At 50.7% G+C, this 23,154-nt stretch overlaps 1 protein-coding gene across 3 annotated transcripts in view; it reads right to left on the bottom strand.

Moving 5' to 3' along the window:
* The window catches only part of Rps6ka2 (ribosomal protein S6 kinase A2), a 293,522-nt gene that overhangs the window by 44,995 nt on the left and 225,373 nt on the right, over nt 1-23,154 (bottom strand). For all 3 annotated transcript variants that reach the window (XM_045157977.1, XM_045157978.1, XM_004651084.2), the window contains 5 exons: nt 20,810-20,916; nt 18,006-18,043; nt 16,569-16,711; nt 9,357-9,427; nt 7,649-7,737 (listed from right to left, as the gene is read on the bottom strand). In XM_045157977.1, coding sequence (XP_045013912.1) covers nt 7,649-7,737; nt 9,357-9,427; nt 16,569-16,711; nt 18,006-18,043; nt 20,810-20,916 — 448 coding nt within the window. The remainder of the gene's footprint in view (nt 1-7,648; nt 7,738-9,356; nt 9,428-16,568; nt 16,712-18,005; nt 18,044-20,809; nt 20,917-23,154) is intronic.

Genomic DNA, 23,154 nt, shown 5'->3' with positions numbered 1-23,154 from the left:
CCAGGCCACCTTGAGGTGCTGGGGCAGTCTGCCACTGTCCAGCCTGTGAGGCTGGGGAATGGGCCTTGTGTGTAGGACGGTGGGGTCACTGGGGGACGCTTCTCTTCTGGCCCTCTGCTCCCTGCTCATTACGGTAGTGACAATGTCAGGAGCTGGCTGTGTGAGGATGCGGGTCCACCTTTCCCAGGTAGCTTGGCTAGGCCTGGTGCTTACAAAGACCCCACTGGACGGCTGAACTGGGCATGCGTCCCATGCCCCTCTGAGCCTGTGGTCCTTGGCAGCCACCATGGTTTGACGGGAAAGCTCACACGGAAGGCAACTGCGAGCAAGTCAGGCTCAGGCTTTCTTCCGTCCGAAAGCACCCATGGAGGCAGCAGCTGCCCCCTTGGTGCACACACAGCACATGCGCCTGTTCTGGGCACCCCACCCCCCAGCTCTACAATGGCCACTTACACATGAGGAACCCAGGCTGAAGCAGGTTGGGTCACTTGCTCCAGGACACACCTGCTAGTAGTTGCAGAAGACAGATCTGAGAGACTCAGCTGAGGTGCTCCCTCCTGGCACTCCTCCCTCACCTTTAGATCCAATCTAGATCTTTCTTCAGAGGACTCAGTCTTCAGTCTTGACTATGACATCCACTTAGGGGCCAGCTGTCTATTTTGCCCAACAGTTTTTTTTTTTCAGTGTGTAATAAATAAATATGCTACCCCAATCATGCCAAGGCTCCTCTGGACCACACATCTGCTTCTCTTTTTCTGCCCTAAACCCCAGGCCCAGACGTCTGAGTTAAGTCACTTGGGGTGCCAGCACCTAGCATGTTCTTGATGGACTGCTGCTGGAGAGACTTCCAGAACCAGTGGCCTGCCTTCTAAGGTTGTCCTTCAGGGCCACTGTTCCTACACTCATTTGGCGATGCCTACAGCTCCATGCAGAAGCTCAGAATACAGGCTAGTCTGACAACTGAGCAAGAGGAAAAGAGCCTAGAACTCACATCCTGATGAGTGGCACGGTGAGCTTGCTGAGGATTCTGAGCCCCCTTCCAAGACCCTCCTCACGTGCACCTGCCCAGTGCTGCATGCCTTGCGTCTGAAGAGTCTGCCTAGGCAGGAATGCCAAGGGAGACGCGACAGAACTGCAGCTACTGGAGGAGCTGGGTGGGCGGAGTCTTTGGGTCCCCACACCCTCAGGTGCCCTGATTTTCTTTGTTGCTGTTAGAATTTGGCATCGGGTTCAAGTTTAGAGGCCTCAGCAGACAGAACTAATGGTGAGTCAACATGATGAGAATTGCTTAAAATCGACAGACATTCCAATGACGAGACAGGAAGGCAGAGAGCTGAGCACCAGGTCTTCAGAGACCACATCGACCTTCCGAGAACAAATCTGGTGATGTATTGTCCTGATCTCTGTTATTGTCGCATCCTCTCCTGAAATGCTTTAAGTTAGCTTGTTTTGGACTTGGCTCCCATGCTATCTAGAAGGAACACACTGGATAAGGAACAGAAACCAGAATTCCGGACGAGGAGGACGAGGACGAGGACGTGAGTACTGAGGTCCGCCAGCTCTGCTGCGCCCACCCTCCGCCTGCAACCCATGCCCATCACAAGCACCGACAAGACCCGGGGCTCACAGACAGGCTGTCACAAAAGAAGGCAATACGTCTCTTTTGGCAAGTTCATCAGTGTCAGGCAGACACAGAGGACCTGTGGATTCAGACGGCATCTTGCTGATAATACCTGTGTAGGTTCTAATCACCAGAGAGTCATCTTGGAGCCTGTTTATCTGTAACCACGTCTTGACTTCTACACTTTGTCCTGGGAATGAGGTGTAGACTTCAGCTTTTGTGCTGCCCTGGTAAGGGATTCCTTCTTCTACTTCCCAGTTCTAGCCAGGTCTGCATCACAATGTTAACACCCTCCTCTGATCCACTCACTTCACTGTGGACTTCTAAATCCCAGTGAACTATCCCCCCAAAGGTTTTTCTTTCTATTTATTTATTTTTGAGGTAGGGTCTCTCTCTAGCCCAGGCTGACCTGGAATTCACTATGCAGTCTCAGGCTGTCCTCAACATCACAGCGATCCTGCTACTTCTGCCTCCAAGTGCTGGGATTGAAGGAGTGCACCACCACACCCAGCTTGTTTTTCTTTTTAAATGCCTGCAGATAGTTCTGGAAGTGGCTAAACCCTAACTCCTTTGAAATATTTACACTCATTATTTTAGAATTGCACAGTTGGAGAGAAACCAGAGACCCTTCCAGACTCACATACTGGCCACACACTGTCCTTCTTGAAGACAAGCCTTCTCGTTGGCTTGCTTTTCAAGGTAGGCTCTCTCTAGCCGAGGCTGGCCTTGAACTCACAGCCATCCCTCCTTATCTCTTAGTGCTGGATTAAAGGCGTGCACCACCACATCTGGTCCTGAATAAAAGTCTTTATTTAGCATGTGTCCAAGTGTGACAAGGAATGGCTGGGACAGCTGGATGAAGGCAGGCCCAGGCCACCGGTGAGTGTGTAGCATGTCAGGGCTCAGGAAATGACAACCCAAAATGAAGGCCTTGATGGCAGAGTTCCTCTGGCCCTCTCCTGACTCTTGTCCTATACCTGTCTTTTCCCCAGGACAAGTTGCAGGCACTGGAATTCCTGCTTCCCAAAGAGAGGCAGAGAAGCCAGACCCCTGGTCTCCAAAGCCGGCCACAACAACCATGCTGCTACCTAGACTATCACACATTATTTGTCCAGAGGTTCTTGGACCCAACGTGTGATGGCAGGTCACAGGCCCCTCGCTTCAGACAGATGGATGCTGCGAGGGCTGCTGGCTCTCTCCCGGTCATGTTTCCTCACGTCCTGCTCCTTCATCCGACCCGAGCTCCAGGGAGGAGTGTCTGGCTTGTTTGAGTCTTCCTGTCGGAGAAATCCCATGTAGTATAAATGGGAACTAAGTACATTTGTCATTCCATCTTCTGTTTACCTGTCTTACAGGGTGTGAGTGTGGCCCTTGGGATGCGGAGGACAGAGACTGCTTCTCATAGACCAGATCATCCTGGACGCCTTGGGCTGCCTAATGTGCCATGCTCATACAGCACCTTTTCCATTTAGTTGATTTTTCGAGGTAGGGTCTCACTTTAGCCTAGGCTGATCTGGAATTCACTAGGTCATCTCAGGGTGGCCTCAAACTCACAGGGATCTTCCTTTCTCTGCCTTCCAAGTGCTGGGATTAAAGGTGTGCACCACCATACCTGGCTACCTTTTCCTTTTTTTTTTTTTAATTTTTAATTTTTTTTGGTTTTTCGAGGTAGGGTCTCACTCTGGTCCAGGCTGACCTGGAATTAACTCTGTCATCTCAGGGTGGCCTTGAACTCATGGCAATCCTCCTACCTCTGCCTCCCGAGTGCTGGGATTAAAGGCGTGCGCCACCATGCCCAGCCCTTTTCCTTTTAAAATGCAGCGTCTGCCCAGGTTGGCACACGAGGTTCTGCTGTGGCTAAGTGTCCACTGTCCAGGGCTGAGAGTCAGGCCTGTGTGTGACAGGAAGGTCCCTCTGGCAATGTGGCTGAAGGGTGAGAACCCTTAAGTGGAGCCACCTGGATAACGCTGTGTGTTTTCAGTGTCCTGATGGAGATCCCATCCAGTGGAGTTCTGACAGGAGTCAGTGTAGCCTGTGCCGCCCCAAGGGGCCGTCAGCTCCACGGTGACCTTGCTAGTTCTGGGTGTCACCAACGTCTGCCTCGTGCGAACCTGAGGACTTAAAAGGCCAGGACTTTTTTTTCACCCACAGCACCAAAAAAAAAAAAAAAGGTACTAAAACATTCCTGGGAAGCAAGAAGTCAGTGTTCCCGAGTGGCCCGTGCGAGACAGGAAGTCAGGGTAAAAACTGAAGACCTGGCTGGATGTTTTGGATCCGATAAAGACAACCTTGTTCTGTTAGACTGGGATTTTATATCATCATTTTTCTTCTTGTGGTTTTCTTGCTTTCTGGTGTGTATATGGTATGCATGCGTGGTATATGCACATGTGTGCCGACATGTGCCTCATGACTGCACGAGGCCCGCGGAGCACATCAAGTGCTGTCCTCTATCTCTCATTTGTGTGCTTCCTTGAGGCCGAGTCTCTCCCTGCGCCCAGAGCTGCCATTTTCAGTGGGACTGGCTCATCAGCAAGGCCCAGCGACTCTCCTGTCTCTGCTTCCCACAGGACTGGCATGACAGGCATGTGTAGCCAGGCACAGGTGTTTATGTGGGTGGGTGCCGGGGATCAAGCCCAGGGCTCATCGGGTCCTCACGCTTGCTCAGGAGTAAGTGCTCTCACCCACGGAAACACCTCCTCAGCCCTCTTCTGATTTTCTAAACCTTCATATCTTTTATGCCCAGCAGTTGTACAGAATGAACATCTGTATAAAATTCAATGCAAACAAATGAATTGAGATTTTCATACAATTCATTAAGCGTGACCACAGTGAGATCTCAGGAAGTTCTCGGCAGGGCAGGAGAGAGCAATGACACGTGCAGCCTAAGCTCAAGGAGAGGAGAACTGATGCAGCCATAAAGATGGCTGATTTACCAGTCTGACGACCCCTCCCTTAGAACTCTGACACAGCCAGAGGGAGCTGTGGGGAGCGCTCCTGAAAAGTCAGTCCTCCCATCTCCAGTCAGGAGCTGAGACGCTGCTGCTGCGAAGTTCAAAGCAAGCCGTGGATGCCTGGCACCGATTCACGGCTCTGAACGGAACTCTGCCTCCTGGCATCGCTGCCGAATGCAGCCAAAGCCCCATGAGAAGTGGGCTGCGGCCTGACAAGCGTGTGCTGCTGGGGAAGGCCCTGCCTCAGCCGCTCCGCGTGAGGCTGCAGCCCGGTCCACGTGGGCCGCGTCGACACTGGCTCTCCCGATGCCTTCTGGACACCACCTCCTTCCCAGTGCTACTGCATCCAGAGTGGAAGACCTGAGCTCGGGGTGCTGTGCTTGGCACCTTGATGGGGGGACTTCTTGTCTCTCTTCCACTTGCCGCAGGAGCTAAGGGCACCACGCACACCGCCATTGTGGGCATGGAGGCATCTGTCTTCTCTTCTGATATGGAGCAGGAGTCCATGTTCAAATAGTTTATTATCTTGTCTTGGGAGAGTACAGCTGGTAGAAATGGCAGAGCCACCAGGTTTACTGGGTGGCAGCCTTGTCCTGCCAGGGCTCTGATCACACGTGGTTCTGCCTAGAGGTAACTACAGCAGGTATAGTGGGATGTGAGACGAGACCAGTCAAATGACGACGTTTTCAATTAGTGGAATAAAAAAGCAACAAGAGCCTGGAGAGATGGCTTTAGCTGTTAAGGTGCTTGCCTGCAAAGCCTAATGACTGGGGTTCAATTCCCCAGTACCCACATAAAACCAGATGCACAAAATGGTTCATGTATCTGGAGTTCCTTTGCAGCAGTTGGAGACCTTGGCAAACCTGTTCTCTCTCTCTCCTTTCTTTCTCTCTCCATGCAAATAAATAAAGTATTTTTTAAAAGCAACAAGTTGAGACTGGGGAGATGGCTCAGGCAATAAAGTACTTGTTATGCAAGCAAGAGGACAAGTTCAAACCATGTAAAAAAGACCAGGCAGGTGACATAAGACCATAACCCCATCTCTGGGGAGGCAGAGACAAGGGGATCCCAAAGGCTTGCTGGTGAGCTCAGCCAGCCAGATTGTTAAGCTCTAGGTTCAGTGTGAGACCCTGTCTAAAAAAGTAAGGTGGAAAGTGATTGAGGAAGACAATGATATGGACGTCTGGCCTCCACATGCATATACACCTGTGCACACATACCCACACATGTGTGCCCACACATATATGAACACACACATATGCACACACACCATACACACATGCAGAAATTAAAAATAGTAACAATTCCTATTCCTAAGATCACAGTCACAATATAAATTACCTCTTATGTTAGGAAATTACTTCTAGGAAGTGCTTTTAATAGTAGCTTTATTTTATAACCAAAGGATTATAAACTACTGCTGACATGCAAAAGAAATTAAACCGGGCCTAGGCTTCCAGGAAATTCTAATTATTTTTTCTAAAATAAAATACTTCCTGACTTAGCTGCAGCCTGTCTTTGTGAATGGCATGTTTGTGTTGGTGAGGCTGGCTGAAGTCTTAGAGTGACTTTGTCCCTTCCGCATTGTTGTGGAATCAACAACCTTGGCCCTCACAGTGGGTCGTCCCTGGGTGTCTTAGCACCTGTCCCACGCCCTGGACCCTCTTACTGTACTGTGCATGGACAACTTAGCACTTGTCCAGTATCCCTGTGTGCCTCAGCATCCATCCTCATGATCTCCCAGACCAAGTCGTCATGCTGCCATAAGTCCTCAAGAAAAGAGGAAGAGGTGCATTGGTGTTTGGCTAATGCTATATTCAGTCTGGACTCCATTGTATGTTGAGCTTTTTAATTTAAGAGGTAGAAAAGCAGAGGCAGCTTTTTAACCATCTTGAGACCTAGGAGCTAGACAATCTCTTTGGATATGCAGACAGATAGGGAAAAGGGCCCTTGGTAGGCTATATTCTAGAATACCCTAAGGAGGCAACCTTAGGGTATTCTAGAATACCCTAATAAGGCAGCCAAGAGGGTGATTCATTCCCTACGTCTTCTTCCCGTCTAAGTGACTTTTCCGGCTGGCAAGCTCAGTTGGCAGGTTTTCTGGGACATGTGTAGTGTTGGATTCATTGTGGCTCAACCAGTACCTTCCCTTTTGTTTAAGCCAATCAATGATGGACTCCAGACGAGAGCGCTTCCCTCATTTATTAAAAGCCCAGCTTCCGGGGCTGGAGAGATGGCTCAGCAGTTAAGGTACTTGCTTGAAAACCTAATGACCTGGGTTTGATTCCCCAGTACCATGCAAAGTGATATACAAAGGGTAACATCCATTTGGAGTTCGTTTGCAATGGCTAGAGCCCTGGTGCTCTCTCTCTCTCTGCATATTTCTGCTTGTAAATAAATAAATAAAAGATTTTTTTTAAAGCCTGGCTTCCACTGGGGCAGTGGATCTTCTAGCTCTGGAGGCCCCTCCTCTATGAGGAATCTCTGTTCTCTCTGCTTTCGTAAGCTTTACTTTTTTTTTTTTTTAACACTTCCTTGTCCTTTAATTCCTTTATCATCAGAGAAAACAAACCTCAAACTCTAGACAGTAATAGTCTGTCCTTAGTTCATGGAAAAGAAAGGGCCATAAAAGTGGGAAGAGAACGCAGTGAATTTATGTAAAATTAGTGACGTTTTACAAATTATGATAGCTTAGCAATGGCTATCCCTTTTAAACCCTGAAGAGACCTTGCGCACTTAGAGCCCAGACTATAAGTCAGTGTTCTACACAGGCTTAGGAGACCCTCTGCTTTCAGTGGCCTCAGAGGCTAAGCACACAGTTCCACAGAGCTGGGTGGGAATACGAGTGTTCCACTGTGTTCTCACAGGGCTGGGTGACAGGAGGAGGGCCACCACATCCCCATGGAGCTACATCCCCACAGCATTTGGTAGGAGCAGGGGTCTCCACCACATCTCCACAGGAGCATAGAGTATGGTCTCTCCACATCCCCATGGGCCACCAATGGGTAACATGGCCACATTCCCCAGGTGGGCAGCACCAATCCATCCCCACCGAAGAGGCCACAGGGACCCTTACCTAGCCGGTTGCAGGGGTTCCGCTTGAAGAGGGCCCTCAGCAGGCTCTGGGCCTCCATGCTGAGGAACTGTGGCATCCCCAGCTTGGCCCTGGAAGATAGAATCAGACTCAGGATAAGAAAGCCAAGTGCAAACGGAGCCGTTCTTTCAATGCAATCAGACCCCAAACCTATCCCATGTGGTCTGCAGCCTTGCTATTTTCCATGTGGACATTAAAAGTGTGAAATTTCTCCAAATACTATTCGATAATTCATTTAAAACATAACAAAGGTGCCGGAGAGATGGCTTAGCACTTAAGGTGCTTGCCTGCTAAGCCCAAGAACCCAGGTTCAATTCCCCAGGACCCATGTAAGCCAGATGCACAAGGTGGCACATGCACACGCATCTGGAGTTCATCTGCAGTGGCTGAAGGCCCTGACACACCCATTCTCTCTCTTTCTTTCTCCCTCTTCCTCTCTCAAATAAATAAAACAAAATTTAAAAACAACCACAATGAAGGCTTCAAAACAGCAGTGAGAACTCCACAAGACCACTATTTTTGATGGAAATTATCCTTTCACAAAATGCTGTTAGCAAGAAGGGTGGCATGGTTTAAGCTTGGTGGGTTCCTTCCTGGCTCAGTGAGGACAGTGGGCTCTCACCTGCCCACTGGGGGAGGGGCTGCAGTCCACAGAAAACATGTGGGAAAGGAGGGCCTTGTCAGCCCCAGGAGGGGATCAAGGTCCCTGGGGTCCTTGCTGAGGACTGGCTGTTGAGCCTGGGCTAGCCCTTCAGGACTCTATCACTCTCAGGTGACAGGCTTAAGTCTAAGAGTTATCCCAGCTTTAGGAAGAGCAAGCCACATTCCTCTTAAAATCTCCAGAGAACCACGGGCTGTTGCTGTGGCAGCCACCACTGAGGGGCACCCAAAAGAGGATGATCCTGGTGGTGCACGCCTTTAATCGCAGCACTCGGGAGCAGAGGTAGAGGGATCACTATGAGTTTGAGGCTAGCCTGAGACTACATAGTGAATTCTAGGTCAGCCTGGGCTCGAGTGCAACCCTGTCTCAAAGCTACCAGGCTTCATGAAGGGGTTTCCATCACCCACATCTCGCCCCATGATGCCTCCAGGGTTTAACAAGTTGTGTGTCCTGTTGGAGTGGCATTCTCACAGTAGTCACAAGGACAGTGTTAGGACTTGACTCAGGGCTCCACCACCCCCTTTGTGCCTTTCTCTGACACCCAAGCTCTGCTCATCTAGGATTCTGTGACTCGTGGCTCTGAGGCCTCGCCCACGGTCATGAGAGCACTATTCATCTGTCAAATGTGTAGGAGAATGGAGCAAAGAGCAGTCTTGCCTGCATGGAAACGGCGCCAACTCCTACTGGAGCCCATCAGCTGGGGTGTGGGTGACCATGGATGGAACCAGCAGGGGGCAGAAAGGAAGCCTTGTGCCTGCACCCACTTTGACAATGCCCAAATCCTCGGGCTGCCCAGAAGGTCACTGTCACCCATCTGGAACATAGCCCTGGGTAGCAAGGATACTGCCTGTGCTGGAAGGGTTTCCATCTAAGGACCCATGCACACCGGCATGCACGCAGCTTCTGGTGACTGCAGTGTGGGGTGGCAGGCCCCTCCCCAGTGGCCTGCCTCCTTCTCAGCTCCAGATGGGGAGGCTCTGCTCCCAGGTGGGGAAGTGGATGTGTTCTGGGGTGGCCACCTGTACTCACTTGAGGATGAGGGCCATCGTCTCCTTCCTGTCCTTCCCCTGGAATGGCAGGGACCCCGTGAGCATCTCAAACTGCAAAGTGATACAGAACACAGAACTGTTAAGTTCCTGTCTTCCTCTCTAATCCCCACCAGTATAATGGTGTCTGCTATTCTGGTTGGTGAGGTGCATGAAGAATAAATACAGTGAGCAATTACACTACATGTGAGTTAAGAGTCACCTTTTTAAAAATGTTATTTTTATTAATTTTGGGGACAGAAGGGGGGCAGATGGGGAGGTGGGGCGTGGGGGGGGAGGGATGGAGGGAGGGAGAGAGGGAGAGAGAATGGACACACCAGAGTCTCTAGTCACTGCAAATGAACTTCAGACACATATGCCACCTTGTGCATCTAGCTTATGTGGGTCCTGGGGAATTGAACCTGGGTCCTTTGGCTTTGCAGGCAAGTACCTTTCTGCTAAGCCATCTCTCTAGCCCCCACCTTTCTTTTTCAATATACTATATAGGGAGTATGTTAAATATATATATTAAGAGATATATGCATATATATTTCTTATATATCATTATATACATATATATACAGAGAGAGGGGAGAGAGAGAATGTTGACATTCCTGGGCCTCTTGCCACCGCAATCAAACTCCAAATGCATGTGCCACATTGTGCAACTGGCTTTAAGTGAGTACTGGGAAATTGAACCCCGGGCCAGTAGGCATTGCAAACAGGTGCCTTTAACCACTGAGCCATCTCCCCAGCCCAGGACACACCTTCCCCTGGTGGGTACTATGGAGGAGCTGCAATAGGAGAAGGGAGAGAGAAAGAGGAGGTGAGAGAAGAGGAAGTGTGGGAAGAGGAAGGGTATTCAAGGAAGGAGGAGGAGAGAGAAGGATGGGGATGGCAAGGAGGAGGGCAGCTGCTACCTCATGACACCCTGTGCTCCAGTCCACTGTAGGCTCTCAGGCTCTTTCCACAGTGGAAAAGACTCTGGCTATAGCCCATCCATGACATACGATAAGATACTCCAACCCCAGCTATCTCTCAGATATCGACCGCCACACACTAAAAATAGGACTTGTCAGGAAGGAGCCTGCTGTTACGTTGGGCCCGAGTGCGGCACTTGCCGAGGGTGGGTTTCTTGTTAAAAGCAGCTCTCTCAGGCACAGACAGTGCCGATTCCCCAGGCTGGGATCACACGGTCATACAGGTCATGCGATGTGCACCTGACCATTCCTGCTGCAAGAAACCAGGGCAGCAGGGACAAGTCCCCTCTGCATCACACACGAGATACTGACTCTCGTGGCAGCATGCCAAGCACCTATTGTGAGTGTCTTTCACATCAGTCTAAACGACAAGGAAGCAGGCTTGGTGTTTACATGGCCCCGTTATGCCTGTGGAGTCAGTATTTCCACTGTGCCTGTCTGTTCCTGTAACTCTTTCCTCTTCAGCATCCTCCCTTTGCATTATGAACATTCTAGAAGCACACAAAAGACCAAAATAACCATGTCTCATCCTGTTACCCAAGGACATCCACTGTTATCACTGACCTTTAGGTAGAGTCTTAAAGTTCTTTTTGTTGTTGTTGTTCTAAAAACAGGTAAGGTTTTACATAGTAACTTAGCACAGAATAATGTAACTATGTGTGTACTTTGTAACGTCATCACTTTATATGTGGACATGACAACAACATATAAAAATGCCTCTACTGTTGGACACTTAGGTGTTCCCAACTAAGTCCCTACTGATAGAGAGACTGAAATGCTCCCAAGGTGCTCCTAAACTCTGGGTAACATGTAGTTACTCCTCTCACTGCTGTGACAAAGTGCCCAACAGCAGCAGTCAGGAAAGGAAGGGTTTCTTCTGCCCTTGGATGGGGCACACCGTGGGGAAGGCACGCCAGGAAGAGAAGAGACAACCGGACCCAGTGTCCCCGGCAGGAAGCCGAGAGAGGAGTGCTAGCTCTCAGCTCACTTCTCCTTTATCAACCTGGGACCCCAGCCTGTGGGGGGGGGTGACCCCGACATTCGGGGTGGGCCTTCCCTGCTCCATTAGACCTCTCTGGACAGACATGGCCAGAGACGTGCTTCCTAGACAATTCCAAATCCAGTCAAGTTGGAAAGGAAGACCAACTGTCACAGACAGGCGAAGAATGACATTATAAATGTACCCAAGTGAATGCAGTTACAGTTCCATTAACAAGCCTGTTCTTCCTTCTGTAAACAAGCTTTAAAAGCAGAGAGCATGTTACTGTCAGTGAGCTTGCTGCCCAGCCTGTGTGCTGATTAAAATGAAGGGGCGTAATAAAGGCAATAAAGCAATGTATCAGTAATAAAAGCAAAAGCAACGGAGTGCAGATGAGAATTTAAAAACAGACAAACATAATTAAATCGAAATGCTCCGATGCTCTGACTAGGAGATGAGCAGTTTGCCGGAGACGGTAGGGAGAGCATTTGTAAGTTGACTACACAAATCGCCGTCTCAGACTAGGGCGGCACAAGGGAAGGGGCCACTTCCTGCTTTTGGCTCTGTCCCTTCCCTGCCTCTTTCCTTCTTCCCTTGAGTCTGTTAATAGTGCCATGAGATCCCATTTCCAAGGACGAGCCTGTGGCTTCGTGGGATGAGGAAGGCACTACCCGTCACTGGCCATTTGGCCCTTAATGCACATGCAGCCCCCGTCTTGAAGCCTGGGTGATGTCCAGGTTGCCACTGACGAGATGGCCTGTCACACACAGTTGTTTAGGGAAGCCCTCTGGCTTCTCACTGTGGCTATGACGGTCAGAGTTCATGTTCCCCATCTGTCTGTATTAACATTTCTCGTTGCTGGGACAAAAATACTTGACAGAGCTTCTTCATGAAGCAAGCATTTATTTTGGCTTACAGTTTGAGGGCACAGTTTACCATGGTGGGGAAGTCAGGAAGCAGAGAGAGATGAATGTTGGTGCTCAGCTTGCTTTTTGCCTTTATAAAAACTCATTTGTTTATTTACATGTTTGAATGTGTGAGTGTGTGTCTGTAAATGAATGTCTACCTGCTTTACCTGGGTGGCTGTGGAACTGGACCAGGGCTGGCAAGCAAGTGCCCTTTCAAAAAAAATTATCTATTTTGAGACACAGAGAGAGAGAAGCAGACAAAGGGAGGAGAAGAATATGGGTGTGCCAGGGCATCCAGCCACTGAAAACAAACTCCAGACATCTGCACTATGAGCAGCTGGCTTACATGGGCCCTTAGGCTTTGCAAGCAAGCGCCTTAACAGTTAAGCCATCTCTCCAGCCCAAGCAAGCACCTTTAACCGTGAGCCATCTATTTAGCATTTTCTCCTTTTTATATGGTGCCACCTATAGTTAGGGTGTGTCCACCCACCTCAGCCTAATCTAGATACTCCCTCACAGACATGCCTGGTGAGTTGTTTCTATGGTGATTCTACATTCAGCCAAGTTGATAACTGAGACTAACCATCACAGCCTCCCCTCTCTCCTTCCACACAGCTAGGTTCTGTGGGAAGGACCAACCCAGGGACACACAGGGGCGTCTTCATGATGGAGATGTGAGGGGACATGGCGACAACGATGAATAACCAGCACAGTCATCACCCAGGGGCCAGGACAGTCTGAGGCTGTGAGAACAGCACACAGTCTCAACCATCCAGAGGCCAAGACTGTCTGCAGGTCAGGCTAGCTCACATTCCCCAAGCTCTCGATGCTCCCAGGAGTCTCAGGCTTCCTTAACAAAACTCCCTACAAACACAAGACGTCCTCCCACGATCCCTTCACCAGGCCTCGGTAAGATGAGACACTGATGTCACTTAGACCCATCTCTCAGTCGCAAATGAGAACTTGGAAGAAACTTGATGTTGCCCAAGGGAGCAGCAAAAGCCTGAGGCCACAAGAGTCTGGAAACTGGTCTTTCTTCACGTGGGTCTAATAGAGCAGGTGAGCAGGGCTTGAAGGGGATGTGGAAACACGACCTTCTTTGAGCCTTGCTTTTCATTTCTGCATGGGAGAAGAGCACAATCTTCGCTGCCTGGTTGGGAGATGTTTGGGTTCAGATCCGTGCTGTGGAGCCCGTCTGACTGATAGTGACAGAAGTTAGGGAGACACAGGCAGCAGGAGGGTGGGGTGAGGATTGGAGGGAGCCAATAGCACAACTGTTCCCCTCCAAGTTCTGTTTGTGGAGAAAGGCAGGGGGCCAGGTGGACTGTCAGGCCCTGCACTATTGGCTAGGGGACTTCTGTGGCCAGTCCTCCCCTTCCTGCAGGACAAGATTGAGAGTGCGTGGGCTGGCAACAAGGAGTGGGGCCACCCTAAGCATGATGACCGCCAACAAAAGTCACCACAAAGGCTGCCAGAAACAGTAGCTAGGGAAGGCAGTATCTCAGGTGTCCTTACAATGAAGGAATTTCTATATGCCCTGAAGGTCCCTCATTGACACATGGGAACGATGTGACGCTGAACACACTATATCTCCCCGACCCAGAACTGCTGAGATGGACGCCCCACTCCTGGGCCCTTTCTTCTCAAAAAGTGCTCTCTGCTTGCAATAAAGCTGCTGCTTCCTGCCACTTCTGCTTTACTGTTTTCTGAGTTTCTGTCTTTTCTCTCCAGAGTGTCCAAATCTTTGTATCCATCAGGGGACAGAACCAGAGAATTCAGAGGACTGATCTCTGGTCTTGACTCTCCCATTACAATAGGACGATTCAGTTTGTGTCAGTTACCTTTTTGGGGGTGAAATACCTGACTTAGAGTTACCATGGAGACACATGGGGAGGCCTGCCTGTGAGGGTGTTTCCAGAGAACTCTAACTGAGAAGGGAAGACGCACCGGGAGCATGGGCAGCACTGCACCATGGACTGGGGACGGGGACCGAGTAAGAGGAGAAAGCAGGCAGAGAACCAGCTCTCACCTCTCTGCTTCCCGCTGCAGGTGTGCTGTGACCACAGCTAGAGCGGCCACGCCCTCCTCACCACCTCAGACTGTACACTCACACAACAAACCTGCCCTTGCCTAAACTGCTTTGTTGTCACAGCAATGAGGAAAGTAACTAACACAAGGAGAAGGGATTTATTTTGGCTTCCTGTGTGAGGGTTCAGTTCATCACGGTGGGCAAAGTGACACAGCTCTATGACATGGGAGTGGTGGGAAAGTTTGCAACTGTCCACAGTGAAAGGCCGGAGAAGTTCTCAGAAAGGCATTGACAGACATCTGGGGGGGGGCAGGAAAGGTCCCCAAAGGTGACTTTCATTCAGAACTGTGCAGGAAGGTCATCTGGGAGAACCTGATGCCATAAGTCACCTATCTCCCGAGTGCAAATTCCATGACCTCCCTTCCTAAGATAAGGTTATCTACATCAGTGCTGGACAGGCCAGGGCTGCAGATCCCCATGGGGGGACCCAAATGGCATGTTGGGGTGAGGTGTGAAGACTGGAGGGCATCCCTACTTCCTAGGGGCCTGGGGTCCCAGAGAGTGAAGCCATAAGGGCAGGACCGCTCCTGGAGCCTCACAGTGACCTTGACCTAAAGCTTAGGGTCAGCAAAGATGACTTCAGACTTCCCAGCAGTCTTCAGCCCTGGGAGAGGGAACTCACCCCCAGGCCAGCCAGCACACCAGCCAGCCAGGGGCTCCAGAGAACCCAAAATATGTGCGTGACAGCAGAACGGTTTATGCAAAAATCACCTTGGAGAAGGCAATCTAACTGACTGCGCCACTAACACATGTGAAGCCAAGCTTTCAAGAAGCGAGCAGGAGGGGAGGCCTTAGGGACAACTGGGGAAGGGCTCAGGAAGGAGAGGGACAGCATCCCAGCTGTCTGAATATTCATCAACCGCATAAGTGCCACCCTCCTGGCTGACATTTAAGGACCTTTATGGTGTCCCTTCATTATGTTGCGCCACTAATTTGTTTAATTGCAATGCCCTGTGACCAATCAGCTCTCATTAGGATCCAACAGGGCAGAGGAGTGCTGGTCCTGAAGGCGTGCACAGTCCGCAGCCTGGGGGTTGATATGGATATCTCTGAGGTGAGCTGAGCGTTCATTCCAGGCAGCTGGCTGGCCATCCCCCAGCAGACAGAAGCTGGTAGACAGTGTGGTGTGTCCACAGCCAGGATTTCTGAGCCCTGGGGCCAGCCGTCCATGACCCCCTGAGGCCAGGGCTGTCCATGTGGGGTGGAGGAAGCAGGTGGCTTCCTCCTGTGTCTGTGAAGGGAGTAGGGCTGGAGTACGCGGCCAGGCCAAGCAGGTGGGGCCACGCTCACCACAGCAGTGGGAGCTCCAGTGGCCTGTTCTCCTCCTCAGTGAAACACACAGCCTGCAGGGCTGTCAGAACGAGCGCGGAATGCCGTGACCCAACCAGCATCGCGTCAGAGTCAGGGCAGCAGAACCTGGCCTGCACCTAGGGTGGCCAACTGCCCATTGTCCAGCTGGGGTGGGAGGACAAAGGCAAGAAAGGAAGATGTGGGGACTGAGGAAAGGGACAGGCACCATTCCCGTCACCATTGACAGAAAGCCTCTTCAACATGTGACTCTAGGCTCTGGACAGTAAGTCTGTTCTAGATGTAATAGAAAATGTTGAGCTCTGTGTATGTGATTCATGCCATTTTTACAGCTAAGTGAAAGGTTGTTCTTGAAATAGGAGAAATGTCTTTAGTATGAAAATCACTGCCTCCCAGTGTCTTTGTAAAATCTGTGAGAGTATGAAGAGTTGGGTCTGGGGCAGGGGAAGTGCTTGCTGTGCGAATGAACATGAGGACCTGGGTTTGGCTCACCAACACCCATGTAAAAAAGCTGGGTGTAGTGGCATGTGCTAGGGAGGTGGAGACAGGAGGATCCCAGAGGCTTGCTGGCTAGCTAGAGTAGCCAAGGTGATCAGTTCTAAGTTCAGTGAGAGGGGCTCGTCTCAAAGAACGAAGTGAGCTAGTGAGGAAGACATCGAATTCCACTTCTTGTCTACACACACACACACACACAAAGAATTAAAGTCTGGACTTTAATATTTTTGTGTCTTATTTGAAGTTTTCTTCCATTCACAGTGGTGGGGACCTGGACACCTGGACAGACAGCAGGAGGCTTTGGCAAACTCACTGCTGCTGCTAGTGTTGAGTACGTACGCAGGGCTGGTGTGCCTTTCAAGCCATTTTCCCCATCTCCCAGCACTCCCGGACCAAGCTGTGGTGGGGACACCCACGTGGGGAACCGCCACCCCTAAGGAGACCTGGGAGTCCTTACCATGAGCACTCCAAAGGACCACCAGTCTGCACTCTGCGTGTGTCCCCGCCGGTTCACCACCTCTGGCGCCATGTACTCAATCGTTCCACAAAACGAGTATGCTCTCTTGTCGTGGTCGATGGCCTCCTTGCTCAGGCCAAAATCTAGACACAAGCACAACATTCAGCACCCCTGAGCCTCGGCCGGGTCAGGACTGTGTGCTGCAGACCTGCTTACGCACACTCCTCAACCGCTTGCTGGGGTTCTACGCTTGTCCCTGCCTCCTCCCAGATAACAGAGCCCTGCTTCTATAGTGGGTGCTCTTCCAGAGCCCAGCAAGCACTTGAGTTAAAATCCACATGAAGTGGGGAATTCTTTGTGAACCTACGAATTCCCTAGGGCCTTGTAATCACATTAAGGAGCTAAATTTACTAACAAGCTTTATATGTGCCTATGATAATTGTGATCACAATCCCCTCCCTTTACCTTCTCTTGTCATTCCCTCTCATTCCTCTTCCACTGAACCCCTTCTTTCCAATTTGTCTTTCTTCTACCTTGATGTCTATTTTTTTCTTGTGTGTTTGTGTCCCACTGAGTCAAATCAGGGGCGCTTGCATGAGCACGAGGGGGAATTGTTCACGACGGCATGTGCAACTTATCGGTGGCTACACCACAGAAGATGTCTCCTCATCCGTCCTTCAGCAATCACTAATGCCAATATCTCCTTGGGGAGGGATGGGGGCTTCTCAGTAGCTGATGTGAATTCTCAGAGACCCCTTTACATGAATACACACAAGGTGGACTGAAGAGCTTCCACTGCATGCTATATGGGGTCCCTGGATGGAGAGGCGTGGGGTGTGGCTGAGGCAGGAGGAAGGTGAAAGGTGACAGGGCTGACACCTGCTTGGGAAGCAGGTCTCTGGTTGGTGAGGTGCAGGGGATGCAATGGTGTGTGGCATGCATGGAGGTAAGACCAATCAAGAGGCAGGATAATGGTGCCCAGATATGATGATCCCACTGAAACCCCAGAATCTATGAACAGGTGATTTTCTGGGACAAAGAGACTTGGAAATGTACATTAAGGATCCTGAGGTGGGGGATCATCTGGATGGGTCCAATGTCATCCCACCCTAAGTGAGGAAATTGGTGAGAGACAGGAAGATGCTGGTCTGCTGGCACTGGAACTGAGGAAGGGGCTCTGAGGTAGGCTCCAGCAAGGCCTGGAAGGAGTCTCAGGCAGGGTGTGGTAGGGCAAGAAGATGACCTTGAAGTCTCAGCTTCCAGATACAGAAAGCCAGCTGACTGCCACAAAAAACTCCAGCCAAGTCAGAGACAAGTGTGACCAGGGATGTGGCTGTGAGGTAACCCTGAAAGTTGTCAGGGCTGAGGAGCGATGGAGGGAGACTGCCATTTTGTCAGGGCTAAGGAGTGATGGAGGGAACTGTTGTTGTTACCCACCTGTGATCTTAATATGTCCCTCTTCATCCAGGAGGATGCTGAAAGGAAAAGACAACGTGCTTCAGAGAGAGGAGAGCAGCTCTACTGGTCGGCCAGGTCAGGGCGCCTGGGACATCCTCACCACAGCTTTAGCCACCCCTGAGAGTTAGGGTGGAGGCTCTGCCAGCTGAGGAGGGGACCCAAGGGGCCTGTCCATAGGCCTGTTTTGGACCTTCTTGAGTTTCCAATAGGGTTGGAACCCTCCAGGCTGCTTAATGCTGTAGAAAGGACTGCCCTGGCCACAGATAATGGGACACAGCCAAGGAGGAAACTGTGTCCCTGTGGGCCTTCAACGCTCAGAGACCCTTTTCTTCCTCAGAGCCTGTTGAGCCTTGCTCAGCTCTGGGGAACAATCCCAGCCTCTTTTGGAGGCTTTGTGCAGGCTCAGCAGAAGCTGCTGGGTGCAACAAGCTTTCATGTCATAGTAAAACCTGGGGCAAGCCTGTCAGCTCGCACAGGCCACTGGGTGCTTGCCCTATTCCTGCTAAGCCCTGGTCATGCTGGACACTTGGCTTTGCTAGTCCTGGATGTCTCGGAGGGGCAGAGTGCATTCCACGTTTGAGACTGTAGATGGTTGTGTAAACAGTCATCCGTCAGCCCCTTTCCCTTCCTCTTCCTAAGCCTGGCCTGTGATTACAGACTCCATCTTCCTAGCTATTCTGTGGACTGCCATTAAACCCAGCCCAGTCCTAATGACTCTAGGAAGTGGGCTAGAGAGGCTGGAGGCAAAGCTCTGAGGGGTAGTCTGAAAGGAGGGAAATCCGGCCACACGCTGCCCTGCGCCAGGATGGGGCTGAATGAAGTGATCTAAGGACAGAAAGAGGAACTGCTGCACATTTCCTCTCACACTAGGCCCCTGAGAACCATATTCACAAGCACAGAGCAGAACAGGGCCGCTGGGTGGTTAGCGTGAGCCAGGGACAGAATCTCTGTTCAGCAGGAGGAAAAGCACTCTGGCCATGGGAGGTGCTGAGGGTGCGTGACACCGAGTACACCCACTGTGTACTCAGCCCCAGGTGAGAGGGGAAATGGTGTATCATCTGTGTATCAACATGAAAAAAGTCTGCTACAGGATTAGACACTGTCTATTGGTCTCTGAAAATGAGAAGGAAAAGGCTAAAGTGTATTAATTATGATGACAGGTTATAATTAAAGAGACATATGTTTTTAATCTTTGCTTTTTGGTTACACTTAATCTTTGACCAAAATTAAGCAATTTTCAAGATTCATTCCCTAATAATTTTAATTGGATAACAAACACCTTTTCCTCATCGTGCAATTAATGTCCCTATTTTTAGCTGCAAGATCTGACCTTTATAAGTGAATGCAAGTTGGTACTCCTATCTTAGCAGACCCCAATGTGTGAGCTCCCAGCACACAGGAGTGTGTTCAAACTGGGTCTACAGGAGGGAGGGTCACGCTGCTGGCATGAATGTGTACAACCTGGACTCACAAACTCAGTTACCATGAGATGAGCTTTGCAGCGATGCCTGTGGTCAGGCCTGGCTCCCACAGTCCTCTCCTGATCAGGGATGGGTGAAAGGGGACTTAAGGGCCCTGTGTATTAAAGGCACATAGTCAGCCTCGCTCTGAGATGTCAGTCTGGCAGGGGACAGGTGCAGTTGGTGACTGCTCCCTGTGGGCTCTCCAGACACAGCCCTCAAGGATCCGCCAGGGGTTGTTTTGTTGTGTGCACCCACAGGCAGATGCACTCCACTGCACTCACCCTGACACAAATGTTAGCTGTACCTGACCAGCTGGCCTCAGGGAGGCCTTTGTCTTTACCTCAGGCTGTGCAGTTGAGACAGGGACAAGGATCAGGGCCTGGCGTCCCTTCTGACGCCCGTGACTCCCCGGCCTTAGGTATGGCAGAATCCTTCTTGGAGAGGCTGGCGTGGCCAAGGTCTCTGGTGGATGTCTCAGCCTTATGAGTGGCGAATGGTGGTGAGTAGGGAATAACCTTAGGGGCACTATGTGGGTCAGTCAGTGAAACCTAAATTCTACCCACTAAGTCTTCCCTTGTCTATGTGGATTAATGTAGCTCACTTGTCACCTTTGCTCCACACAAGATAGGTAGTCAGAAAACCAGAAAGGGAACCCTGTTCTTTCTGAGGAGTGTATTATGATTTCATTCAGACTAAATTACCAGACTACCTTAGATATAAGAATAAGCAAGTCTCTCTCCTAAAGATACACCCATTTAGGGGAACTTGGGCCTAAAGATCCTGAGGCCTCACAGCTGAACCCTTGGGAGAGCTAATCTGACTTGTCACCTAGAAATGGGGAAGGAGCCACCTCAGAGGACGCTGACTGGCAATGCTCCTCTCACCCAAGGCCGTAGCTGAAAGGGTGCCCTAAACCTGAAGGACAACAGAGAAGAGGAGGGATGGAGACAAGTGCCTCATGTGACACACTCCCTGGCGGCAGAGGCTGCTAGCCTGAAAGGAAGAGGAGGCATTTGGGGCCATCTATGGGCCTGCTCTGAGGGGACCATCCCTGCACTTCGGAGAGTGAACCTGGTGGCTTCTGCTATGAGGACCAGGCCTAAGTGCTTCTTTTGGCATCAGCTAAGACCCCATCTGCCTCTGGGCACTTATAGCGGGCAGGGAGTTGGCACCAGCTCAGCCTGCTTGGAAGTGCAGCATGGGACTCACGGGCATGAGACCATCCCCAGCCTATATCTGGGAAATCAATCCTGAGCAACAAACGTGACACGACCATGAGGTTGGGGGTGATGTCCGTGCATGCCTCTCTTCCTCACTTACTTCTCGGGCTTCAGGTCCCTGTAGATGATCCCTAGGCCATGGAGGTGGTCTAGAGCCAGGGCCAGCTCAGCCAGGTAGAACTTGACATCCTCCTCGGTGAACATGACCTGGTGGAAAGAGTGGACAGGACATGGCTCAGCTTGTCCCCTGGATGTTTGTTTTAAAGCAGTCTGTAGGAAGACCAGGGCTCAGTCCCAGACAGTACAAATGGGAGATCCTGGCTCCCTAGTGACATTATTCTGGTGCTCTTAGCACCAAGGCTGGTGTTCTCAGAGTTCCAGGTCAGCAATAAAGAAGACAGCATGATTGTGCAATTGCCTCAGCCTCATGAGTGGAGTCTTGCCTCTCCTCCAGACCTCTCTTTACCAACCTGCCCCACTCACCCCACAAATAGTTCAGCTCTGGACTGCAATCTTGGGTTATTTTATCATGGGTGCTTCTGGTGTGAATCCATGTTATCGTGACACAAATAAACCACACTGTTGGAGGTGGGAGGAGTATGGGACATGGCTCTCAAGTCTCATCTTTCTCTCCTGATCTTCCTACCCTGCACCCATCCAGCCCCTACTGGGACTGATGGAAATTAGCAGCCTACTAACTAGCAGCCTGCCCCCATGGATGCCTTCCATCCAGTACAACATACTGTGGGAGAGGGACCCCCTACATTCCAGGTTCTTAAGCAGCTCACAGGGCCCTGGGCTCAGCAGTGAAAAGGCTGAGGAGATGTGTCTTAAGATGGGGAAGGGCGTGAATCCAGGCCAGTAAGAGTACGCAGGAAGTTACAGACCAGCAGATCCCGCAGTGTTAGCCTTCTAGGGCTTGCTCCAACTCCCCATGGTGTGAGAACGTGTTTTCATGTCATAGGAAGCAAATCCTTGTCATAGTCACGTCTATGTTCCAAAACATTGATGCCACACACAGAGGAGTGCTCAGCACTGAAACATCTCTATCACACCTTCCAAGGCTCAAGGTCCATTGCGGAAGAGGTGGCTGAAAGAATGTAAGAGCCAAAGGAAGGGTAGGACTCCTTACAACATGCTCCTCCAGACACCAAATGGCCTAATATGCATGACCTCACAGTGCCTGACACTACCTACACAAGACCATCATAATAGGAGGAGGAGATCATGACATCAAAATTAAAAAGAGACTGAGAGAGGGAGGGGATATGATGGAGAGTAGAGTTTCAAAGGGGAAAGTGGGGGGAGGGAGTTATCATGGGATATTGTTTACAATTATGGAAATTGTCAATAGAAATAATTTTTTTAAAAAAGGGTCCATCCCACCTCTGAATTCTCTCTGAAAAGCTCACATGCAAACCCAAGGCTGCAGGAGGCCAGAGCTAGAATGAGGTGAGTTAGGAGACTGGGCATCGCATGTCACCAGGCAAGCAAACAGGCCTCTCAGCTCCCAGAAGGGTCATTGTCCATTAGAGCTGTGGAGTGTTGGGGCACTTCTCCTGTGCTGGGACCCTGGCACCTCATTCTATTCCCCACGTGTCCCTCTCCTGGCTTCCGGTTTCTTTTCCGAGAGAGGGAGTTCACCTGTCCAATGGGTGCGCCACGCCCTGCTGTGCATCAGGTTCCCTCTCGTGACCTCAGAGGCTGTGAGCAGCTGGCACTCAGCAGACCACCACCTCTTAACACTTTCCCACATCTTAGAGCATTTCTCCTATGGTCCCCAAGTCCGGTGACAAGCTGCTGCCCATAGTCCTGAATGAGTCATGGTACACATGGCAGGCAGGGCGCTGCCTAGAACACTGCTGAGTGAGAAAACGTAAAGAGAGTGCTTCACGCTCCCGTGCCCCAAGAGCCTGTGTGGCCACTTCACCCTACTCTGCAAGGGCAGGCTCACAGTCCTGCTAGGAGGAATCTCAGGGCTTGTGCAACTCAATGCCTTTTTATCAAGAAGCCCAACCATTGGGTGTCATGCTAGACGCTGGATGAAGAAGGCTGTGCAAGGGCCAAATTCCTGCCACGGAGATGGGTAGAGAATGGGTATGGGGAAGCCACTGGGCAGACACCTAAGTCCAGGGGCTGTGAGAAGAACCTGGGTCACAGTCTTCTGGCCCTGTGTTGACTCCACACAAGACATCCCATATGCCAGTGTTTCACTGCCTCGAGACCACCAGAAAATGCAGGAACAGAGCAGACCATGGGCTTAGGACCCACGCTCTTGCTCTGGCCATCTGCATTACCTTGCTTAACTGTTTGGATTATGCAAGGCAAGGCAACCCCTCTGAAAAACTGTGAGGGTGAAGGACAGAGTCTGAAGCAAATAAAAACCACTCTGCCAAGGAAGAAAAAGCACGTGAGGGCTGGAGAGATGGTTTAGCAGTTAGGTGT

The sequence above is a fragment of the Jaculus jaculus genome, chromosome 9 (genome assembly GCF_020740685.1).
Source record: "Jaculus jaculus isolate mJacJac1 chromosome 9, mJacJac1.mat.Y.cur, whole genome shotgun sequence".
Classification (NCBI taxonomy): Eukaryota; Metazoa; Chordata; class Mammalia; order Rodentia; family Dipodidae; genus Jaculus; species Jaculus jaculus.
The sequence above is the reverse complement of the archived record's forward strand: the minus strand, read 5'-3'. Positions and strand labels throughout refer to the sequence as shown.